This window comes from Silurus meridionalis, chromosome 1 (assembly GCF_014805685.1).
Source record: "Silurus meridionalis isolate SWU-2019-XX chromosome 1, ASM1480568v1, whole genome shotgun sequence".
Taxonomy (NCBI): Eukaryota; Metazoa; Chordata; class Actinopteri; order Siluriformes; family Siluridae; genus Silurus; species Silurus meridionalis.
The window spans coordinates 15,102,335-15,123,045 of NC_060884.1; the positions used below are offsets into that span (position 1 = coordinate 15,102,335).

General features: G+C 40.4%; 1 protein-coding gene across 3 annotated transcripts; it reads right to left on the reverse strand.

Moving 5' to 3' along the window:
* Window positions 1-111: 111 nt before the first annotated feature.
* cbfa2t2 (CBFA2/RUNX1 partner transcriptional co-repressor 2) lies at window positions 112-20,080 on the reverse strand. Of its 3 annotated transcripts, XM_046855577.1 has the most exons (12): window positions 19,820-20,080; window positions 16,065-16,210; window positions 6,758-6,901; window positions 6,067-6,308; window positions 5,886-5,975; window positions 3,854-4,035; window positions 3,530-3,771; window positions 2,624-2,709; window positions 2,179-2,386; window positions 1,679-1,747; window positions 1,277-1,467; window positions 112-1,145 (listed from the first exon to the last, which is right to left on the reverse strand). In XM_046855577.1, the coding sequence occupies exons 3-12, from the start codon at window positions 6,873-6,875 to the stop codon at window positions 852-854; spliced, it is 1,722 nt and encodes a 573-aa protein (XP_046711533.1). In that variant the 5' UTR covers window positions 6,876-6,901; window positions 16,065-16,210; window positions 19,820-20,080; the 3' UTR covers window positions 112-851. The 3 variants fall into 3 exon arrangements, with proteins under 3 accessions (XP_046711533.1, XP_046711513.1, XP_046711524.1); XM_046855557.1 differs by lacking the exon at window positions 16,065-16,210; XM_046855568.1 differs by lacking the exons at window positions 16,065-16,210; window positions 19,820-20,080 and adding an exon at window positions 11,732-12,147.
* Window positions 20,081-20,711: the final 631 nt, after the last annotated feature.

Genomic DNA, 20,711 nt, shown 5'->3' on the forward strand with positions numbered 1-20,711 from the left:
TCTATAAAATGAATCTTAAACTGATAATAGCCAAGAGTGGAGCGTATTCAGTCTACTAGGTCCTCAATCATTCTGAGACATGACCATCCGAATCATTTACAAGCCCAACTATTTCAAATAAAAGTAAATTTTATTAACTCACTTTGTGGAATACTTCCCAGGGTTTGGTAGCCATGCTCACAATACAGACACATGAATTCATGCAATTTAGTTGTTGCACCCTTGTACAGTTTGTTTGCTGTTTGTAGAGCTGTTAATATATATTACCATTAATTTCAAATATGCTGACCTTCAAATATACGCTCTCTGGGTCAAAACTGTATTGGTATAGACCAGCAATGGTGTTCCTGCGTCGTGGCATTGCTCTACAAGTGATCAAATGTCCAACACATGCAGTAGAAACATACACGTGTACATACACAAACATGCACATGTACTCACAAAGACAGACCTGTTTAGTGCAAGAAGAATCATTAAAAACCACAATGGTCAGTAATGCGATACAGCCATCATCTGATATTTCGATTTTTCTTTCTATTCCTTAAATGGAGAACACGGAGCATTGTTTTACCTCGCAGAAAAGTAATTCACATTTCTACTTTCCTTGAAGAAAAAAAAAAAATAAGAAAAACAAAACAAAAAAAAATACGAATATAATATATATATATATATATATCCATCCAAATGGTCTTTTCATCAAACTGAAAAACAAACCATTACTACCATTATTTGTGTTAAACATCCAATTACTGTGTGTTAATTTGGCTCCATTTGCATTGTTTTCTGATGTTTATAGCCTTTTTCATGTCACTGAGATGTTGTATGTCCATATCTCTCCTCTTGTGTGTCCTCTAATGTGTGTTAGTGTCAGGGGTGGAGACTGAGGAGGGGCTTGGGGGAGTGGATGCTCGTGAGGTGTTGGAGTTTTTTTCCAGGTTGGGGCTCTGGGTGGGGCCACTCTCAGGGGCTTTGGTCAGGATGCGTGAGTTAAGGGTGGCCACTGCTTTGGGTTGAGCCTGCAGGCCCGGGCTGCAGATCAGGTGGTGGCGCTCCCAGTCTTTGTGCTGGCAGAAGGAGCCGCAGTATCGAGCTGCATTACACCCACTGCATGTCTCGCTCGCCTTCCGGCCACAGTTCCAGCAGCACTGAGGGGAAAGCAAGAGCAAGAGTTTGTGTGGGTGGGAATGAGTGCATGCTTAATTCAGCAGATAAACAGAGCTGTATAGTTAGGCTGGGATACAGGCTCAGATACAAGGCAGAATAATTAAACATTTACCTCGCTGGAGTCCTCTTGTTCATTGATGACCTGAATTGCATCTTCTGTGGCCTTCCTTTTGGCCTCAGCCACGGTTTTTTCCATCTTTGCTCTCTCAGCTGCGATCATATCAAAGGCCTTCTGCTCGGCCTCGGCCACCGCTTTTTGCACCTCGTCCATTGCCTGTCGTTTCACCTCGTTGACTGCCTCCTCTACAGTAGGCACAGAATCAATAGTTTACATTCTGAACAATATAAAAAACAATCAAATATTTCTCTTCTTCAGAAATATAAAGTGTCTGTGGTGGACATTTATATGGATTAGGCTGGTTTCATAATGTTTATAAATGCCAGATACGACAAAACCCAAGGAACAGGTGCATGTGGGGGTAGTAAACAGGTTTCCTAGGGTTGCCACCCTTACCAGCTTTCCTCCAGATCTCATCAGGCACATAGCCAGGGCCAGCATGCAGAGAGTGCTCCCGCTGAGGATCTGAAAGATGAAGAGAACGGTCACTTTAAAACACAGCTCTCAACACCAATGCAGAGCGAGAGAGCGAGAGAAAGGGTGGGCACTCAAAGAAGGCAACTTGGTTTTGGGCAGGGACTGATCACAGATGGTTGAAATGAGTGAACGCCAGAAAGCAGACCTCAAACAACACACTCTCCTAATGTAGCAGCCTGGACACAAGCATGCAACACCTGCTCACTCAGCAGGCACACAGGCAGGCAGGCATGCGCAAACAAACACGTAAAAAGGTGCGTGCGCACACCCCGATAGTCAGCGCACAAAGTTAGTTAGGGCTTAAGGCTGTAGTGTGTTCAACTACCACAAGGGGGCAGAAATATATTTGCACCTCGTTTCTTTTTTCCTCCAATTATTTTCAAACTAGTTTAATAACAGTGTACTAGAAAATGACTCACCAGAGCTGACTGCCTCAGAAGTGAGAGGACTGTGTGATTTGGAGAAGGACACAGTGCTGGGAGTTACAGTACTCTTGCGTGCACCATCGAGCTGACTGGACCGTCGTCGCCAGTAATTGAGCTCCTCACGGTCTGATTCCTGACAGCGCCTGAGGACGCTCACCGAGCGCCTCGTCTTCTCCACCATGTCCACGATACAGTTCAGCACCTATAATTGTCAGAATTGTTTTTTTCAGATCTATTCCTCTGTGAATGTTCAAATTCATAGACTCGTAGTCACAAACAGAAAGAAAAAAAAAAAAAAAAGATGCTTGTGTGATCCCTACATTATAATACTGCATGTGTTTTGATATTGACAATGAAAGTACATCACAATTTTGAGCATATTTTATATATATCAGACATCATAAGAATCATTTGTGAATGCAAAATAAGTGGATCTTACATGGTCTAGATGTCTCCACTCATCAGCCCACTCTCTCTCAGTCAGTCTATGGTCAACTGGCTCCTCATGGTAGCCCCCGTTTGTACCTGATTACAAAACATAAGACTATTCAGCTCTATGAGGCATATTACACAAAAGTCACTTACCATCAGACAGGGGCATTGATCTTTTTTTGGATAATTATGTCCTATAACAAAATAGCATATGATAAAAACATAGAAAGACAAAAAAAGAACAGAAAGGACAAATAAAACATAATTGAAAAAATACAGGAACAGAAAAACTTTATGAGAGAAAGATACACTGATGAGAACCAGACTGCAAAAAGACCACATCACTCACAACCCACATCTGGAACTCAGCTGTCAGAATACATTCTCCAACCCATAGTGCACACACACACACACACACACACACACACACACACACACACACACACACACACACACACACACACTCAACATTCCTTCAGGGAGCCGCTCTGGCTGAGTGGAGCAGGCCACTTCTAAACAAATCAAGGCTTGGATACGAGGCCCTAACAACACACTTGCACGCGTGCACTCGCACAGGGCCCACCATCAGTGCAGGGATGTTTCTACTCCTACTGCAGTTCAAACGATCTTTAAGGAAGATTGTGTATTGAGCAGAGGGAACTGGAAGAAGCTCAAGACAAGCATGGAAGGATTAAGCTCAGGCGAATATCAATTTACTTAACTGACCTCCTCTTTCTGCTTTAATTTGCTCCCTACCACTGTCCTGATAGCTTTACAGCATGGGCTTAAGCCATTTAAACTTTTCCATTTGGCCAACTCTCCTTATCCAACCACATTCATTTGTGCAATTGTCTGTATTTGATTTGCATGATATTTGCTACTATTTGAATGTGTATGCAAGTACAGTAATTACCTGGTAGTCGCGGCCTGTCCTTCAGTTCTCTGAGCTCCAGGATGCGATGGGGCTCTCTGTATAGGTGTGGGGTGCTGATGTCATCCAGGGCATAGTGCTGAAGAGGGGGTGGGGTTGGATGAATCTGGAGTGGCACAGGGTGGGCAGGGCTATGTCTTGGCGCAGGACTAATGGTACAGATTCGTTTGGCTGGAGGCTCTAATGGTGCTGGGGGTCGCTCGTGGAAGCCATTTTCCTTGGCTCTAATTAATTAATAAAGAAAAATGGGTTATATTGCAGTCAAACCAGGAGAATAGCTTTGTCTAGTATGTGTTATATGGGTACCTGCTAGGGCTATGTCTCTTGCTGTTGTCACTTGGCTCCAACAGTAGCTCAGTGGAGTCTGCAGGAGAAGGTGCAGCTGTGCTGAGCAGCAAGTGCTCGTGTTGGGACAAATATTGTGCCGGAGTCTGCTTAGCTGCTCGTGCACAATGCAGAAGCTCTCTTTGCAGCAACGGTAGGTTTGCCTGTGAGGAAAAAAAAATAAAATAAAATAAAATAAAATATATATATACATAAAACTTTACTGAAAAATATAGGAGCTTTCCAAGAAGTCTAAACGCTTTGGAAAATGAAGCTCAAACAAGGCAAAAACAGGGGAATGTTTTAGATAGGGCTACATATAGTTTCTAGTTTTCTGAATCTTTGACATGGTAGAGTGGGTGCTTATTGCAAATCATTCCATGAGTTTTTTGTATTGCTTTAAGTTTTTACCGGCTGCAGATTTGCAAGCAGTTAAATTTTTCCCCTCAAGCTGGTTCAAATTAGCCGCCCACACACTGATCCAGAATCAGGGCTAAGAATCAATCTGTGCAAAAACCTCAAAGCAGCCTCCTTGTCTGGGACTGTGGCGTCTGCATGCAGTCTTTGATTGATGGAGGCCCTGCTCAGCATTACTAAACACTCCCTTAGCATTACGTCCCCCTCCAGACTACTGTTGGCATTAACGTCTCCAGACAAAATACACACTAAATCTGTCATGTGAAAACTCCAGAGATGAAGGGAGGAGAAAAGATTTGCAAAGTTGTCAAGATGACACAAAACAGATCTATAGCATTCCTTGCACAGTACTGGTATATGGACCGTGTTATTAGGACAGACATGCTGATTATGAAAAGCTGGTTTCTGTCAATACTGATACATTTATTCAATAAAAAAAAAAAAAACAACCTTTTGGAGGCAATTTAAACTGCATTTACAACACTATGTAAATATCTAACACAAGTTTCACCCCTACCCACAGTTACATGTTAAGACATGTTTAACCCTGACCTGGGTTAGTAGGTTACCGTTTCAAGATGGGTTTTCCTATTCTCTCCCTCCAATTATTTTTTTTTAAATAAGACCACACTTTGCATAATTACCATTCCTTTCTCATTCTCAATCCTCTGCCAGTACATATGCTGGCCATCATTTAGGCAAGACGTTTCCAGCATGAGCCAATCCTCTGGATGCTTGCGTTAATCCAACCAGGAGTCCATATGTCGCTCAGCCCCACATAAAAAGTGCTGGGACAATTTACAGCCATGTTTCACACTTCCGAAAGTTTTGAATGTGTCTTAGATTTATGTCCCTGAGTTTTTGAGACTGTTCTGCTCCCCTGGTGCATTAATCAGAGAAATTCTTGTTCTCAGAGAATTGAGAGTTCGGAGAGGAAGTTTTCTTTCATCTACAATTTCCAACCTCGTGATATCATTGCCTGAACGTGATTCAGCACACATGGTGAAACCATACATAAAATTCCATTCATCTTATTTAAAGCTGTACAAAGTCCGGGTCTATAACTACCATCTATATCAAATCATTTCTTTTGGGACATGAACTCAATAGGCCATAATTTCAGTTCATTTACAGCAGAGGTGCCCAAAATATTTCCTATAAAATGCCAAAAATCAAAATTGATTAACTTTTGGTGCACAGCCGGCAATGTTGCTTGTTGGAAAATGTTCTCACCTCCATAAGCTAAAGAATTTTGTTTCTTAACAAATATTCTTTCAAAACAGTATCTCTGTTCTGTCTCACCGCCTCAAGCTTTCCATAAATAGCTGGTTGTTGAGGGTCACTAAGCATGATGTACATGCACTTGGAAGTATGAATGTACATTAAATAAACTCAAATTCATTTATATTCTCTATATTTAATCTTGATTTTACTTAAAAATGTTAAATTTAACATATTTCCACTCCTCATACATGGCTAAGACAGAAAGAAAGAGATCGCACATACATTTACTCAGAACACTACACACACACACACACACACACACACACTGAGGAACAAAATGGATAAAAGTGCTTAGAGTATTTAATGTATTTACCTTTAAGAAAGGGATAACAAATGGTCTTAAGGGGAAATTCGTGGCCTCTTGTAGTCTGGAATGAAACTCCTCAATAGTGACGGTGGAATTCTGTCAGAAGCAGGGAAATTAAGTGTTTTGTTAAGCTGAACAGTTGACGTGCGTGTACGCACACAAAAACACACACTTGGACAGAACGTACCACCAAGGCAAGGACCAAGCTTCGCACACTCTCTCCAATTTCAGGCGAGATGTCATTTCCAAACTGCTGCAGTGTTGTGAGGAACCGCTTCAGTTTACTAAGCTGCCTAGCACCGCATGTGGCTGGAAGCTGCTGATTGGCCAATGAAGAGGATGAGGATGAGGATGGCCCGTTACTATATCGCTGAGGTGGGGAGGGGACTGCGTTGAGGGTTGGTGGAGAATGGTTCATCCCGTTGGTCACTTTTGAAGAAAATAAAAGTAAAAAAATTAATTGATAAGTTTGTAACCATTCATGGAAATTACCTTCCTAAAAGAGAGTTGTTTATAACCAGTTCTATTTATTTTGACCAATTCTTCCTTTTCTGTAATATTTTGCTTGTATTAAGATGTGATCATTTATAAAAAATTTGGGGCTATTAGTCACAATATTAGAATACACTTAGTTACAAAACAACAGATAAAGGCCATTATAAAAGATGAATAAACTTATATAATTATATTACACAAATGTATAACAGTAGGTGCTGTGAACACTCAGAAATGGAGAATATTGTCCTATATTTATTGACTTTTTTTTTACCCATTTTGACCTCCTGCTCTTTACACTTTTTGGAATTCCCACATATCTAGTAGGCAGTATAAGGAAAAATGTATACTGGGTTAATGATGCATTTGTGTGAAGAACATACATGCTGTGGAAGAAAAGGCAGCAGGCCGAGGCCCACTGGGGTTGACTGAGGGGAGAGGGGGCATGGCGGATACTGTCGGTCTGGAATGAGTCTTTACATCCACTGGAGAACCGGGCATGGCAGGAACCTTCTTCTCTCCAATGTCTGGTAGGTGAGAGAACAGTGATGAAATTTGTTTTCAGATTTCTTAATAATGTCATCCAATATTTATCTGCTATATTCTGATATTTAAAATATGCATTAGAAGCAAAAACATAAAAATTCTCTGCTTTGATTATTTTGGAAAGTAACAGATACATGTTTAGAGATGGAACTCAAAGGAACTGGGTTTATACTAGAAATTTTAACATCTAAATATGTTTATGCATCACTCAAATGTATTTTTCTGGTTAATAAGTGAACGTCAGTGGGGATTCACACCATCTACACAAAACAAACTGAGCTTTGGCCCAACATAGGGCTTTGAGGAACCTTTCTCCCATGGCTGAAGGATGCCAGATGTCTTTTGCTTATTAACCATGGAGGCCCCACAGCTGAGGTGCAAATGAACCAAGCTTTGTCCCTGGAAAGAATAGTCCATCATTGAGCCCCCAGTTAGAAAAGAGAGGCTTGGCTATTTCACGCTTGCTAACTAGCCTTCACAAAGAACATTCACTGCATACTTTCTGCCTTTGAATGGACCACCAAGCTCAACAGTCGTAGATCAGAGAAACTATTGTCCTTAAAAGAACCATGAGCAGAGCCATTAGCTCCATTCCGAGTACATCTGATGCTTGAAAATACTTTTAGAATAGTGGCTAATAGACAAGCATAGCTCAAGCTGTCAAAGGTCATGATATGCTTCTTATGAGACATTTTATAGATTTATGGGCATTTCATTGTAAGCAGGAATATTTTTGATCTATGTTTATTCATTATGACTAATAGGCTGAATAGGTATAATGGAATAGTTTTAAAAGAAGACATCTCTCTTAGAAATGAATGCCTTTTTTAAGCTTCTGACCCATATGTTTTACTCCTACAAATAAAGTTGGTGAGACAGCACATAATCTTGTATGTGCAACACAAACGGCTCAGTTTGGTGAAAGACTCCCACCTGCCTACTTGCATCTTAAAAACCTTAGCTACTTATACCTTACTGCAAATGTGGTTCTCTTTTTTGAGTGACCACCTGTTTTACCCAGAAGGCAGGAATAAAAGACAGAACAAGTCATTAGGATATAAGCAGATGAGCACGGTGGATTGGCATCGTGCCATAAAATTAACTGTCTTTCTAAATGACACAAATAAACACCATAAAATGCAGGTTTTGGTGAGAAGGAAATGGATCATTTTATACTTTTTACCAAAATGATTTGCCTTTTTACTGTTTAAAAGATCTCTACGTCTTGTTTATGGACACAAACCTCATATGTTTTGGCAAATAAGTCATGTGAGACAGTAGCTCTTGGATTATGTTTGGACTCTGCTTTGCATTACTTGTTACAGCAGGGAGATGATCAAGCTACATTAAACAGGTACATACATACACACACAAAAGGCAGCTGGCGCACGGGACTTTGTACTGATCACCTGGCAAGAACATGCTGCGGTTAACAAAGCCCATCTTTATCTGCTCAGCTAAATATTGATTCAACAACAACAAACATTGACCGTCACTTCCCCTGAACACCAACTGTTATTATATAGCATTAAACAATATAAACTGATGTGTATAGAAGGAGTGGGAGAGCAACAGGGCAGACTAAAATGTGTAGAAAAAATAAAAATAAAAATAAATTAAAATGCTTTAGAGAAGAAAGCTTGAACAAAAACCTAGTTTTATATGTACAGGTGTGCACCTTTGTTATGCAAATAAAGCAACACAGCTTTTACCTGTCTTTTGTTATTTAAATATTGTTGTTTAGCTTTATCAACACACCGAGGAAGGTTCAGCTTTGGAACATGTGTGTGTTTAGCTTTGCATGCTGGGGCAACATATTTACCTGACACTTACACACAATTATCCACACCATACACATCAACATCCATCCAAACCTGTACAACCTCAAAGCTAAACATACTCCTGCTCTGCACTTACAGTTCTTACAGACAAGTCAGAAACAAAGAAAACAGTAATAAAAACAATGGCACCAGCAATTATTAGTTGACAGAATGACTAGAAAATGGTATTGAGAATTAAGAGAATATGAAAATTTGAGAATAATAAACGTAAGCATAATTTTTGCATGATTTACACTACACCTTCAATAAAAACACACAAAACAACAGTTGCATTGAAAATAGGATCCTTTAAAAACAAATGCGTCTCCAAGCCAGCAACCACTGAAGCTAAGATGCACATATAAACATCGGTTTGTGCATAGAGCACTGCAAAGCGTAACCAAGTCCATTAGCATGAATAAGTAGAGATATTTACTCCCCCTTCACTGGATAAAGCGCTTAACATTGGAGCAACTTGCACAAAGAGCTTATTTAAAGGCCCTGCTCCACCTTTGTTTAAAACGATATACAACTTTCCATTAAAAGCACTTGAGTGCGTCCAGACTGGAAAATCATTTAAACACAGCACAACAAAAGATTGAAAGACTTGTACCACCTTCGGGCACTCAGCACCCACACAAACCCCCCCTCAAAGCATGGATACAAAGGGTTTAGCTAGCAAATCTTCAACAAAGCGAAGATGTGTGTGTGTGCGCGAGTGTGTGTTGGGGGTTGTAGGGGGAAGGGTGGCAGCAGCCTCAGAGCATCCCTACCATATGGACCTAATGGGGCAGCATGCTGGCAGCTGGAGGCTCCAACAGTCACCTGTGTCTCAGCAGAAGGGGAGAAAGGGGAGCGGGGGACATGGAGACGAAGAGGATAGAATACATGGCTGATGGGGAGTGTGTGTATATGTGTGTGGGGGGAGGGGGGTTGGGTAAAGGCAAGCAAAACAAAGGCTGCACCTGGTGCTTGTCAGCCCTCACACACCAACAATACACACACACATCTGTTCCTCTCCAGCAATGTAGGCGCGCATGTGTGTGTGTGTGTGCTCAGCAACAGGTTGCACGGCTGTCTGACTGTTGTATAGAACTACTTTGGCCTTACTAATTGCAACAAAGGAAACCCCCTCTTGACCCCACACTCATCGACTGTATTCAAATGAACTTCATTTATGGCTTTTCTTTCTGTGAAAGGACAAGCCTGTGGCTTTTATTAAGTTCCTCGATAACAAATCACAGGAGCAATTCAGAGATCTCCCACATGGGTCTTGAATCAACATAGCCCCATACACGTATGTGTCTTCTCATTAGCAGCGACTCGACTGAATCAAACAGAGGCATATAAACATTAAAAAGAATTGCATTTTAATAGGGGGAAGAAAGGGTAGCAAGAAGGTGGTTTCTACATACTTTAAGCCTTTGTACACTGTAGCTATTACAACAGCTCTAAAAATGTAGAGACTAATGAGGTCAGGACATTTAAAATGACATGAATAAAATGGTAAAGTTCTAGAATATTCAAACTTTCCAATAATTAACTTGTGCATGCTAATTTGGACCAATGTGATCAGCTAGAATAGAAAACAACTCAAAATGAATGAATACTCAACTACCTCATGTAAAAAAGGAAAAAAGGTATACTTTTCCCTCCAACACTCCCACGCAGAGCCTGTGAACATTAGGTCAGGCCCAAATCCCATCTCTCTAATTGCAGGGCCCAAGAGGAGATTACCTTACAGCTGTTTCCCTAGGGAAATCTGATGGACAGTGTAGGTTAAAGTTTGGGGTCAGTGAATACAAAAAAAAGGCGCGCCACTGTGGCTACTGATACTGCACATTGAGAACAGCCGATGTCCTTCGGGGCCCCATTCTCGGCGTGACCCAGGGAAGCGCAGGGTCACAATCTCAAGCTTATTAAGCATGACACGTACACATACATAGTAAATCAGCCGGATCAATAGATTGGTTCATGACATAGCAACAGTTATTGTGGGTTAGTGCTAATAGGGTACTTCCTGGTGGTGGTTCCTGTAGCTGACCCATGTGTGCACGCTGGTATACATGGGGAGCATGAATTTTTGGAGGTTTGTTTCAGCCCTGAAAACATGCCCACCGACATGTGCCCCACACCTATTTAGATTTACTTCTAACCAAATAAAGAAAACAAGCATACCATTCAACCTGTCCTGCCCTCCACAGCCCTCTTCTCTTTCTTGATGGAGTGTAAAAAAAATTACACAGCCCAAAACTCTTACCTTTACAACTAAGCAGACAGCTAGTCTGCAGAAAGGCATACACACACGTACGCACACACCTCCACAAACACTCAGAACTGTCAAGCTGACAGTGCACAGCATGCTCTGGTGTTTGTCTGTCAGGGCTTGCCAGGAGATTGTGTTTGCTGAAATTATGCAGACCCGCGATGACTAGCAGTCTACAACAAACACTGCCATAGAGCACCTTTTCCAGTCCGATTCAGCACAGTTTCAAGCAAGTCTGGGAAATGTGCTGTTATTAAACAAACAAACACCAACACTACCTTCAAGCTAAATGTATTTATTACACATTTTGCCCAAGCATACTATGAATCTCAACCCAATACCATACACAAAGCATATTTATAAACAAAAAGGAATTAATTAATTAATTAATTAATTAATATGATTAAATGAGATTTAGACAGATAGATCCAGCAAAGCAAAAGATGATTATGAATGTCAGACTTTCCCAGTATGTCATCTTATTTGTGGTTCAAGTATGTGGCATGTGGAAAAGCCACTGACCACCTTTATCCACATCCAAAAGAATTATAATCACTGCATCAAAACTGCTAAATACTATCAGTGTAAGTATTAAGAACAGCTAATTTTTAGTGATAATGTTTAATTTAAATGCAGATAACATTCTAGCAACAACAAAAAAGTCCCATATATATAAGGCATACATCAGTACATTTGCAGATACAGTACACACATACACCCCTTACCTCTCTTTGGACAGCCCTTTTTTCTTTCTCTCTTATTCCATAAACAAGTGAGTCCCTTGGTTTTGCTTGTTTACAGCTCCTTTTTGCACCTCTTTTCACTCCTTCATATGTGGGGCATGTGCATAAGCCCCCTGCATATGCGAACTGCAGTCCAACCTCTTTTTGCAGCCAGAGAAACACAGATGGAGTCCAGATGGGCGAGGAGATTCAGAAAGACTTCTTTATTTCTCTCTTGCTTCCTTTCTCACTTGGGTTACAGCTCTATTTGTCTCCGAGTCTCTTTTTCCTTTCGTTCTTTTGTTGCTCAGCTATCCAACCTTTTCACCTCTCTTAACAATCTCATTTTGTTTTTCTCTCCATCGCTGTCTCGCACACAAAACGCACCCACACTTCCCCCGACTTCACGATGCTCACTTGAAGCGCAGCCGGCTGGATTAACACCACGCCCACTTGGTGGCTCCTAGCCAATCATCTGATAATCTATTTAATGTATTTAGTGAGGCGGGTCTAGTGATTAACATAACTAATTGTTCTGGCACTAAAAGGTCAAACAAAGTATATGCCAGAAATAGGGGCAAAGATGGCCATTTAATGAAAATACCCTGATTACTGCAATAAAATTTTTCTTTAATTTAATTGGATGTTCACATTTTACCCAACTAAAAAAAGAAAATGTGAATGAGTTCAAATAAAAAAAAATAGGGTATCCTATAAATTTTTGTATTTAATTAGGTGAGCCAAACACCTAGTGTCAATAGCATTATAAGGCGTTAAATGTCTCTTTTGCAGACTTTGTTTCAAGGGTCACAGTGGAGCTACGAGGCACAAAGCAACTGCTAAATACTTAAAGTGTACTTGTGAAAACAGACTTCACAACTGGGAATCTCTAACATCTCTCCCTGGCTCTCCCAATATGTGTTTTGGGGGACATTTTAAACCCCTTTATATGCACAATTCCAATAAATAATCACAAGCACTTTTGCAGGTCAAATACAATATTTCAATAATTTTTCCCTCACGGGATCAAGAAAGTATATCCAAGTCGAGGGTCCCCTTAAAATTCATTTGAAAAACTATAAAAATAAAAAACTTATTATTTGATAGAGGTTAAGATCAGGGTTAGGTATAAAGATATGATTATTTTGCTACATTACTGCAGATTGCAACAGAAGCTCCTCAGTTTAAAGTGTGTACACTAACGTTTGTAACAAAAGTTGCAGCAAAAAAAGCACATTCAGAGATGTGGCTGTATTTTTCAGTGTGACCAAGTTAAGATGCATGTGCGTGCACACATGCGTACAGTGGAAGCAGCTGTGTAGCCAGTCTTCACACAGCTGCACATAGGAAGTGTTCCTCTTCCCAGGCTGAGAGGGAGCATGTGGAAATGTATGAGAAGACAAACTCCTAAATGTGAAAAAAGTCTTTCCCCTACAAATCCCATCTACTGCCCATTTAAGTCTGCATACTCAACAGATACTTAATTTTACTGATTATTTACACATGATTTCAACATCTATTCATGTTTTAAATGCCAAGCCAGTCCTGGTTATGTCAGTCCATTTGGAGAACGCTAAACTCATTCAAAAAAATTCTATAGAATTGATCCAAGTAAGTCAAACTCAATCAAGTGGGGTCAATGCTCATAGCCCCGAGTTAATCCGAGTTCATGCCAACTGATTTCATTTACATGCTAATAAAGAGCTATAGGTCTCTCCCCTGAAAAGTTCAGGACCCATAAAAGTGAGGCGGTGTGTGCTTGAGTGTGCCCATGTGATGTTACACAATTTGTGGGGGTAGAGCTAAAGAATTTGCATACAAAATTTAAGATGGCATAATACACGAGTGTGAGAAACAAATCTCTCCATTAACATTTTAGGACGCCGTTACTTAAGACTGCTCAAGTTGCAATAGGTACAATTACTACATTTCTAATACCATGTGAGAAAACGAGTGCTAATGTTTGGTAATTTAACCAGATTTCACTTATTTTCCAAATTTCAGTCAGCAATGCTTGTCTGCTCATCTGCACCATGCTCTTTACAGCAGGCCTGTTGCTTGAAAAGAGAGTAGGGTATAAATGAATGGTAATAAAAACAGTGTGGAGTGTTATGCTCATTAAAGTCCTAGACTTAGAAAAAAATGTGACTTTCCATGAGCTATGGATATGATCTTGGGTTTAAAAGTGAATTGAAATTGAGAGCAAATACATAGAACTCCTGCTGAATTCCATTCTCTAAGAATAAACATCTACTCATCCAATTAGTGAATGGAAAAAAAAAAAATTCATAACCTACGTTTATTCTCCACTACATTTTAATACATTATTCGAACCGATAGACGTTTACACAGATGTTCAACACATTGGGGGGGAATCAAAGGTGGGCAGACATTCCTGTCTTACCTACCCAAAACCGCTGTCTTCCCTGCCAACAAAATTCTTCACAACCTTCCTCCAGCCACGCACTCCCTCCCTTTCTCCCTCTATCTCTCCCCTCTCATGCTGGGTTTTGGAGTGGCATTCCTTCTCTCTGCTCTCGGCTCCAGTATGTCTGGCCATGCTGCACGCCTGGGAGCCATTAGTTCAAGTAAAGCCTGACGCACCCTGCCTACCCCCATTATAGCCACATGAGCACACACATGGTTTGTGGAGGGAGAGACTGTGTATACATAGAACATTTAAAGTGGAAAAATGGACAGGTAGAAAAACAAAAAGTGTTGTGATAGTAAATGATTGTCTGTGATCAAGAAGGGAGAGAGTTTAAAATATATATTTTTGGGTTTTTTGTATATATAAATGAGGGAAAAGGGGTGAATGAAAAAGACAGAATGAGTGAATGAGTAAAAGAGCAAAAGTGAAAGACCAGGAGTAACAAGAGCGTTAGTATGTGCATGAGTCTGCACTAAAATTTATGAGAGGTGGGTCACACGCTCACTTGGCTACAGTAACCCAGAGTTTCCACAGTTTGCAGCCAAGAGTATAGATGAAGCATATGAAAGCACACAAGACGCGCATACACTCACAGACACACACATGAATCATCAAACTTTCAAGTCATTTTGTCTTAAATCTGAAATCCAAGTGTATTATGCCCTGAGAAATCTGAAACACAGTGTTTGTCCCACTGGGCTAACCATTATAATTATATTATATGCATATAATTATATGCATTATAGTAGTGTGCACAAACCATATGCTTGCTGTGAGTGTTTAAATACATAAAAAGATATTTGAAAGTTTCAGTTTTTGAGTTTAATCCATCACAGTAATTCCATCCTTTAAACAAGCTACACCTAGAGAGGAATATAATACAAAAGTAGGTTTGGAAAGCCGTTAGTCCCAACAGCTGGGTTTGTATTAGAATTGTTTTGTTTGCCCTGCAACATAACTATAAAACAGCCCATAATTATTTACTGGATGTAATCATCAAAAGGTCTCAAAACCAGCATCACATATTGTCATATAGTTATAAAAGTCTCAGTTTAAAAATGTGCAGATATGCTAGCTAGCTAATTACCCACCTCTGATCTAAGTCAGCTAGCTAAACAGTGTTTCTTTCATGGCAGCACAACAATAAACAGTCCAGATTATGTGTAATAAAAAGACTATTTAGATTTTCTTTGTTTCTTCATGCATGAACTAAATCCCTGCAGATACCTTTGCTTTATAGCATTGGTAAAATTATATACTGCATTAAATCATGTATGACGAAATCGATTCACACACGTTTGGAACTTCCACAGTAAGATATAAGTGATAATTTAGTGGGCTATACAAGTAACTAATTTAAAATAATAAAAAAACTAAATCCTCTAGTTGCATGTCAAGATTACATAGCCAACAAACTACCTGGCCAAACTAAATTTAGTGATTGCTTGTGAATTTTCTTGGATAAAGGAATGTACTGCATTGATCACGACTTCAAATTAAATCATAAGCAAATGAGGAAGAATATTTGGCATTAAGAACAGCAATATCAATATCAAATGTTGTTTAAGTAATTGTCTCCTTACCAGATGGGACGATGCAAGAAAGCAATATTGCATAGAAAGTAAGGTTATATACGTCAAATAAATAAATAATAATAAAAGAAAGATGGGAAAGAGACTGCATATGCAAGTGCTCCGCTGCTCAAAAATGGTTGTTTGCTAAAAACCCTTGTTCAATGGCTTCCGAGTTCATCACCCGAAATGTATCCTTTAATCCGTCTTTCTGCCTCTTACTGGCCTCTAGGCAAGAGACGCAGCTGTGTTATTACCACACACACACACACACACACACACATGCGCGCACACACACACACACACACACACACACGCGCTCGCGTACACACACCTGTGCTGTGCAGGTGGCTCAGCTGTGGTGTGCTGGAAACACCTGGTAGTAAGAAGAGACTGTGGGAGAGTGCCTTTCCTCAGGTTGGATTGCAGGACCTGTTCGCACTTGTCAAGGACACCCTCTGCGACTCTTTCCAAGGCTGTCTATTTTCATATAATACAAAGAAAAACCTTCTATAAAAGCTTCTAATATGTTTACTGCACAAAATAACAGTTAAAGAGACCAACAGGCTTTCAGGCTTTAATTTTATGCTACAGTTATGAGGACTTATACAGCGTTTTATCCAAATTTTAAATGCAACATCCACACTATAGGCAAGCACCATTTTTAATAGTAATCGAAAACCTAGTGAACAATTCAAGATATAGAATTTAAATACTAAAACTAATGTTTGGGTGTTTATGCCCAATGTTCAAATGAAATCAGAACAAAGAAAAAAAGCTAATATTTATAATTTATATAGGTTATGCTGCATGCAGATATAGCCAGTCTTACACACACAGAGAGGTGTGCCTGCGCATGCACACACACACACACACACACACACACACACACACACACACACACACACACACACACACACACACAGAGGCATGCACATACAGTCTGTCAACACATAGTGAGAGTTCTCACAGTCTAGGGTGGGAAACATTTTCCTTTTTTTATTCAATAATCCATTGACCGCTGACAGCCATGGAACAGCTGGCTTTCCTATTGAAAGTGGGAGGCGAGCAGGGTTGGGGGTATGAGTTTAAGACGATGAAGCTTAATGTGGTCATAAGGTTTTGAACACTTTCCCTATGACGGCCTACTGACTGGTGTCTTTGTCCCCTCAAGCACACTGGTGTGAGAGAGAGAGAGAGAGAGGGGGTGGGGATGACCCCAATCAGAAAGAGAAACCCAAACCACTCACTACTGTGTGCCAGTGAAAGTGAGCTACTGAATGAACTGCTGGTAAATGATGTGTGCTCTAATCATCGAATGAGCACCACTGTGTGCATTAATTAGAATACAAAATAATTAATGACAAAAGAATAGGGACATTTATTGCTTCTATTTCAGTTTATATATTTTTTTTCATTATTTAATTTTGTTCTGTTTTAAAGTAACCAGTCACCTTCTTAGGAGAGCCAACAGCAGTTCAGTGTTATCAGCTTGGAATCAAGACTGGACAACTTCAAGAAAGACAGAAGGCAGCAATCAGCATTAAAGTCAAGCTCATATCCGCATTTCTAAACTCAAGGCAGAGGACCGACTCCAGGAGGTCCGGTCCCACTAATAACCCCGTCTCCAGTGGAGCGCTATTCTGGGCACCAGGCGCTGGTGGAGGGAGCAGACATCTGGATCCCATCTTTCCCAGCCTGTCCACACAGCGCCACGCAACAAGAAACATCTGCTGAAGCTGATGTCAATTACTTCATCACATTTCCCTTCATGGATAATCTGTTCTTAAACACTCTCCCTCTCTCATTCTCTCTCACACAGAGCAACAAAATGATACCAGGAACATGCACAGCTGTTAAACCAATGATTGCTGCACCTAGATATCTCTTCTGGACATGTACACCAGTATCATATAGGATGAACTCACTACGTACATTATATACGTACAGGGAATCTGTCGCACATATAACCAAACATTCATTAATGACTAAAGCACATAATGTTTATTATACATTCTTAGAAATAAATTCAGTTACTTCTAATAGACTTCTGAAGGGTTGCATAAAACTAAATGAACCATCAACTTTTTTTTTTTTTTTTTTTGCAGAAAGAACTCCTTTTCCAAAATAATCTCCAGTTCCACGAACAACATGCATGATGGTTCACAGGAGGTCAACACATTTGGGAAGACTGTCCTAGCCTAGGGCTCCTTTAAACACTTACAGCTGCTAAGGCTGGGGGAGAGATCTAAACTCCAGCCTTTCCAATCCCCTGCTTCCTCTCTGACATTCACAAACTCTCCCGTGCGACCAAAGTGCTGGACTGCCAGCAATGGAGCCCCACAGTAGCAAGAGCCAAAAGCAATTAGAGCTCCAATTCAAACCTGAAGGGCCTCATTGTCCACAGTTACATGCTTCAAGTGAGAGAAAGGGAATCTAATTCACACATGCATACAAACACACACACCGCTATTTTCTAATAGAACATTCCACTGTCTAAGTGGGCACATGTTTTCAAAGGTTAAAAACGATAGAGGAATATGGAATAAATATAATACAAAGTCACAATCTGTTTGGCAGCTTGTGTACTTTATTGTTTAAGATGGTTCAGCACCTGCTCGGCAGCACAGCAAGTAGCACTGTTCCTCTCAAAGAACCATAGTCCACAATTCACTCCTGGGCTTGGGTTACTGTGGGTCCAGTTTTGCATGTTGTGCCTGTGTCACATACCTCTCAATTCTCAAAAGCATGGCAATTGTTGGCTATAAAATTGCTCATACACACGAGTGTGAATGTGTGTGTATTTGGTAATCTGCAATAAACTGGTGCCCTATCCGGGGTATATTCCTGCCTCATGCCCCATATTCATCCAGAGCCAATCCTAGAGCCACAGCCTCCACACTTTAAAGAACACAGGACAAGAGGCAGGAATATACTCCTGACTGACCAGGTCTCGAAAAATAAACAAATGAACGCCAGTCCGGCCTCCATTACCAACTGAGAGTTTAACCACTGCCCTCTTGTGGTGCAAACACTTATAAGACTTTTTCATTCCCATCATTACCCACATCAGCATCCACGTCTTCATCACCAAGTTTTGTTATTTATGCCTTGGCTACACCCCAATGGTTCAACAACAGCGGTCTTGTCTCGTTTGGGTTTTTGGCACCAGCGTGCCTCAGGACAGACAGACGCACCGGCACGGCGAGGCCTCCTGCAGTTCTGTTCTTTAGCAGCACTAAGGTCCAGATGGTGTGAAACTTCGCTGAGTGGATTAGCTCCAAATCCTTCAGTATGAGGAACGGATGGAGAAGGGGGCTCATCCTCCTCTAAGCTTTTCTCACATAAGCAAGATTTTATTCATTGAACTGTACAAGACAGACATTCTGCACCTCGAAGCAGCACTGAGTGGACGCCTGGAGACTATTTTGTGTTTATTCGACATGAGCAAACTGAGCAGAAGTCAACAGTTTAGGAGTTTTATATCTCTGAAGAGTCAAATAAATGTTTCTATTAAACTGTACCCTTTCGTTGTCAATGGGATATTCTTTACCTAAAAAAGGTGTATGTAGTGCATTACTCAGACATTTAGAAAAGGACACGAGTGGTCCTCAGGGTCGAGGTTTGTACCTGACAGGCTATGTAATGATTTACATCAACACTATGTAAAACATACACAAAAGATGTACAATACATAAATTATTAATACCACAACAAGAACAATAAAAAGCAGGGTTTATTTTCAGTGTTGGGTTTCCCCTGAGAAGGTATATTTCCATTAATATTCTTTACAAATCTTTTCTTTTCCAATGTAAAGTATAATTAAATACCAAATCACGCAGTAACAGTTAACAACGATACTGTTAATGTTACAGTTTTGTATGACGTTTTCCCAAATACACTGCCTTTTTTTACCCAAAACTTTCAAACCTTTCTGAGCAATAAATAAACTCATTAAAGCTAATAAAGTGAGCAGCGCCGCTCCAATTCTTATGTAAAATGAAATGATAAATACGGACCACCCGAGTGTGAAAGGTGTCCTTAAAGAGTAACGACCTGAATATAATAACAGTAAACGGTAAAACTTACATTGGAAAGTGCCCGAAATTCCGACCATTACTCCTTGAAGGCAGGGTCTCGGGTCCGAAATATCGGCGCCGCGTCCGGTAAAAACACAAATAGCACAAAAAAAGAAAAGAAAAGACGAATAAATTTTGCTCAACTCTGCGACTGCAGCGCGCGCGAGAGAAGGAGAAGGAGAGGAAAAAACAGACCGACTGAAACGCGGCCTCGGAGGGGCGGGATAACGCTGAAGAGGCACGCGAGCGCGTGCTGCCGCATCACGTGCCTCACCACGTGCGAACAACCGTTCCTAATTTGATAAGTGGCCAATAATCACCTGCATCCGATCAGCTCCTGATCAGCTAATAGGCACGTGCTGCATGCTAAATAATGCAAACTAATATGGAGTGCAAACCTTAATTATGAACCTGGCAGATGGCCAAGTGAAAAATCTAATGATTTATAGTAGGACTGGTGAATAAGTATTAAAAGACAGACAGACAGATAGACAGATAGAACGCTTTAGACTGGCCAATAAGTATTTACTCCATTACACACACACACACACACACACACACACACACACACAAAAGCTCCAAGATTAACAGAATAGCCTTTTTTTTGTCACTTCTACATTACAGCACAGTGACATTATTTTCTTTGCATATCTCAACTTGTCAGAAGCTGAGGTCAGCCATGATCAGTAACCCAGCACCTTAACCATTGAGCTAATATGCTGCTGAAATATAATCACCTAATTAGAAACTAGCAGGTATGCATGGACAGACAGACAGACAGATAGATAGATAGATAGATAGATAGATAGATAGATAGATAGATAGATAGATAGATAGATAGATAGATAATTGTATATTTTTTGGACAGTTGGCTTTGGCTTCACAATGCCTCCACCAAAACA

Excerpts from the sequence above, each read along its gene's own strand:
- cbfa2t2 (XM_046855557.1), bottom strand. The coding sequence starts at position 19,847 with ATGGTCGGAATTTCGGGCACTTTCCAAT. Across the intron at positions 6,902-19,819 it reads AATTTCGGGCACTTTCCAAT|ACATTGGAGAGAAGAAGGTT; the intron begins GTAAGTTTTACC and ends CTCACCTACCAG. Across the intron at positions 1,748-2,178 it reads TTCTGAGGCAGTCAGCTCTG|ATCCTCAGCGGGAGCACTCT; the intron begins GTGAGTCATTTT and ends TTCATCTTTCAG.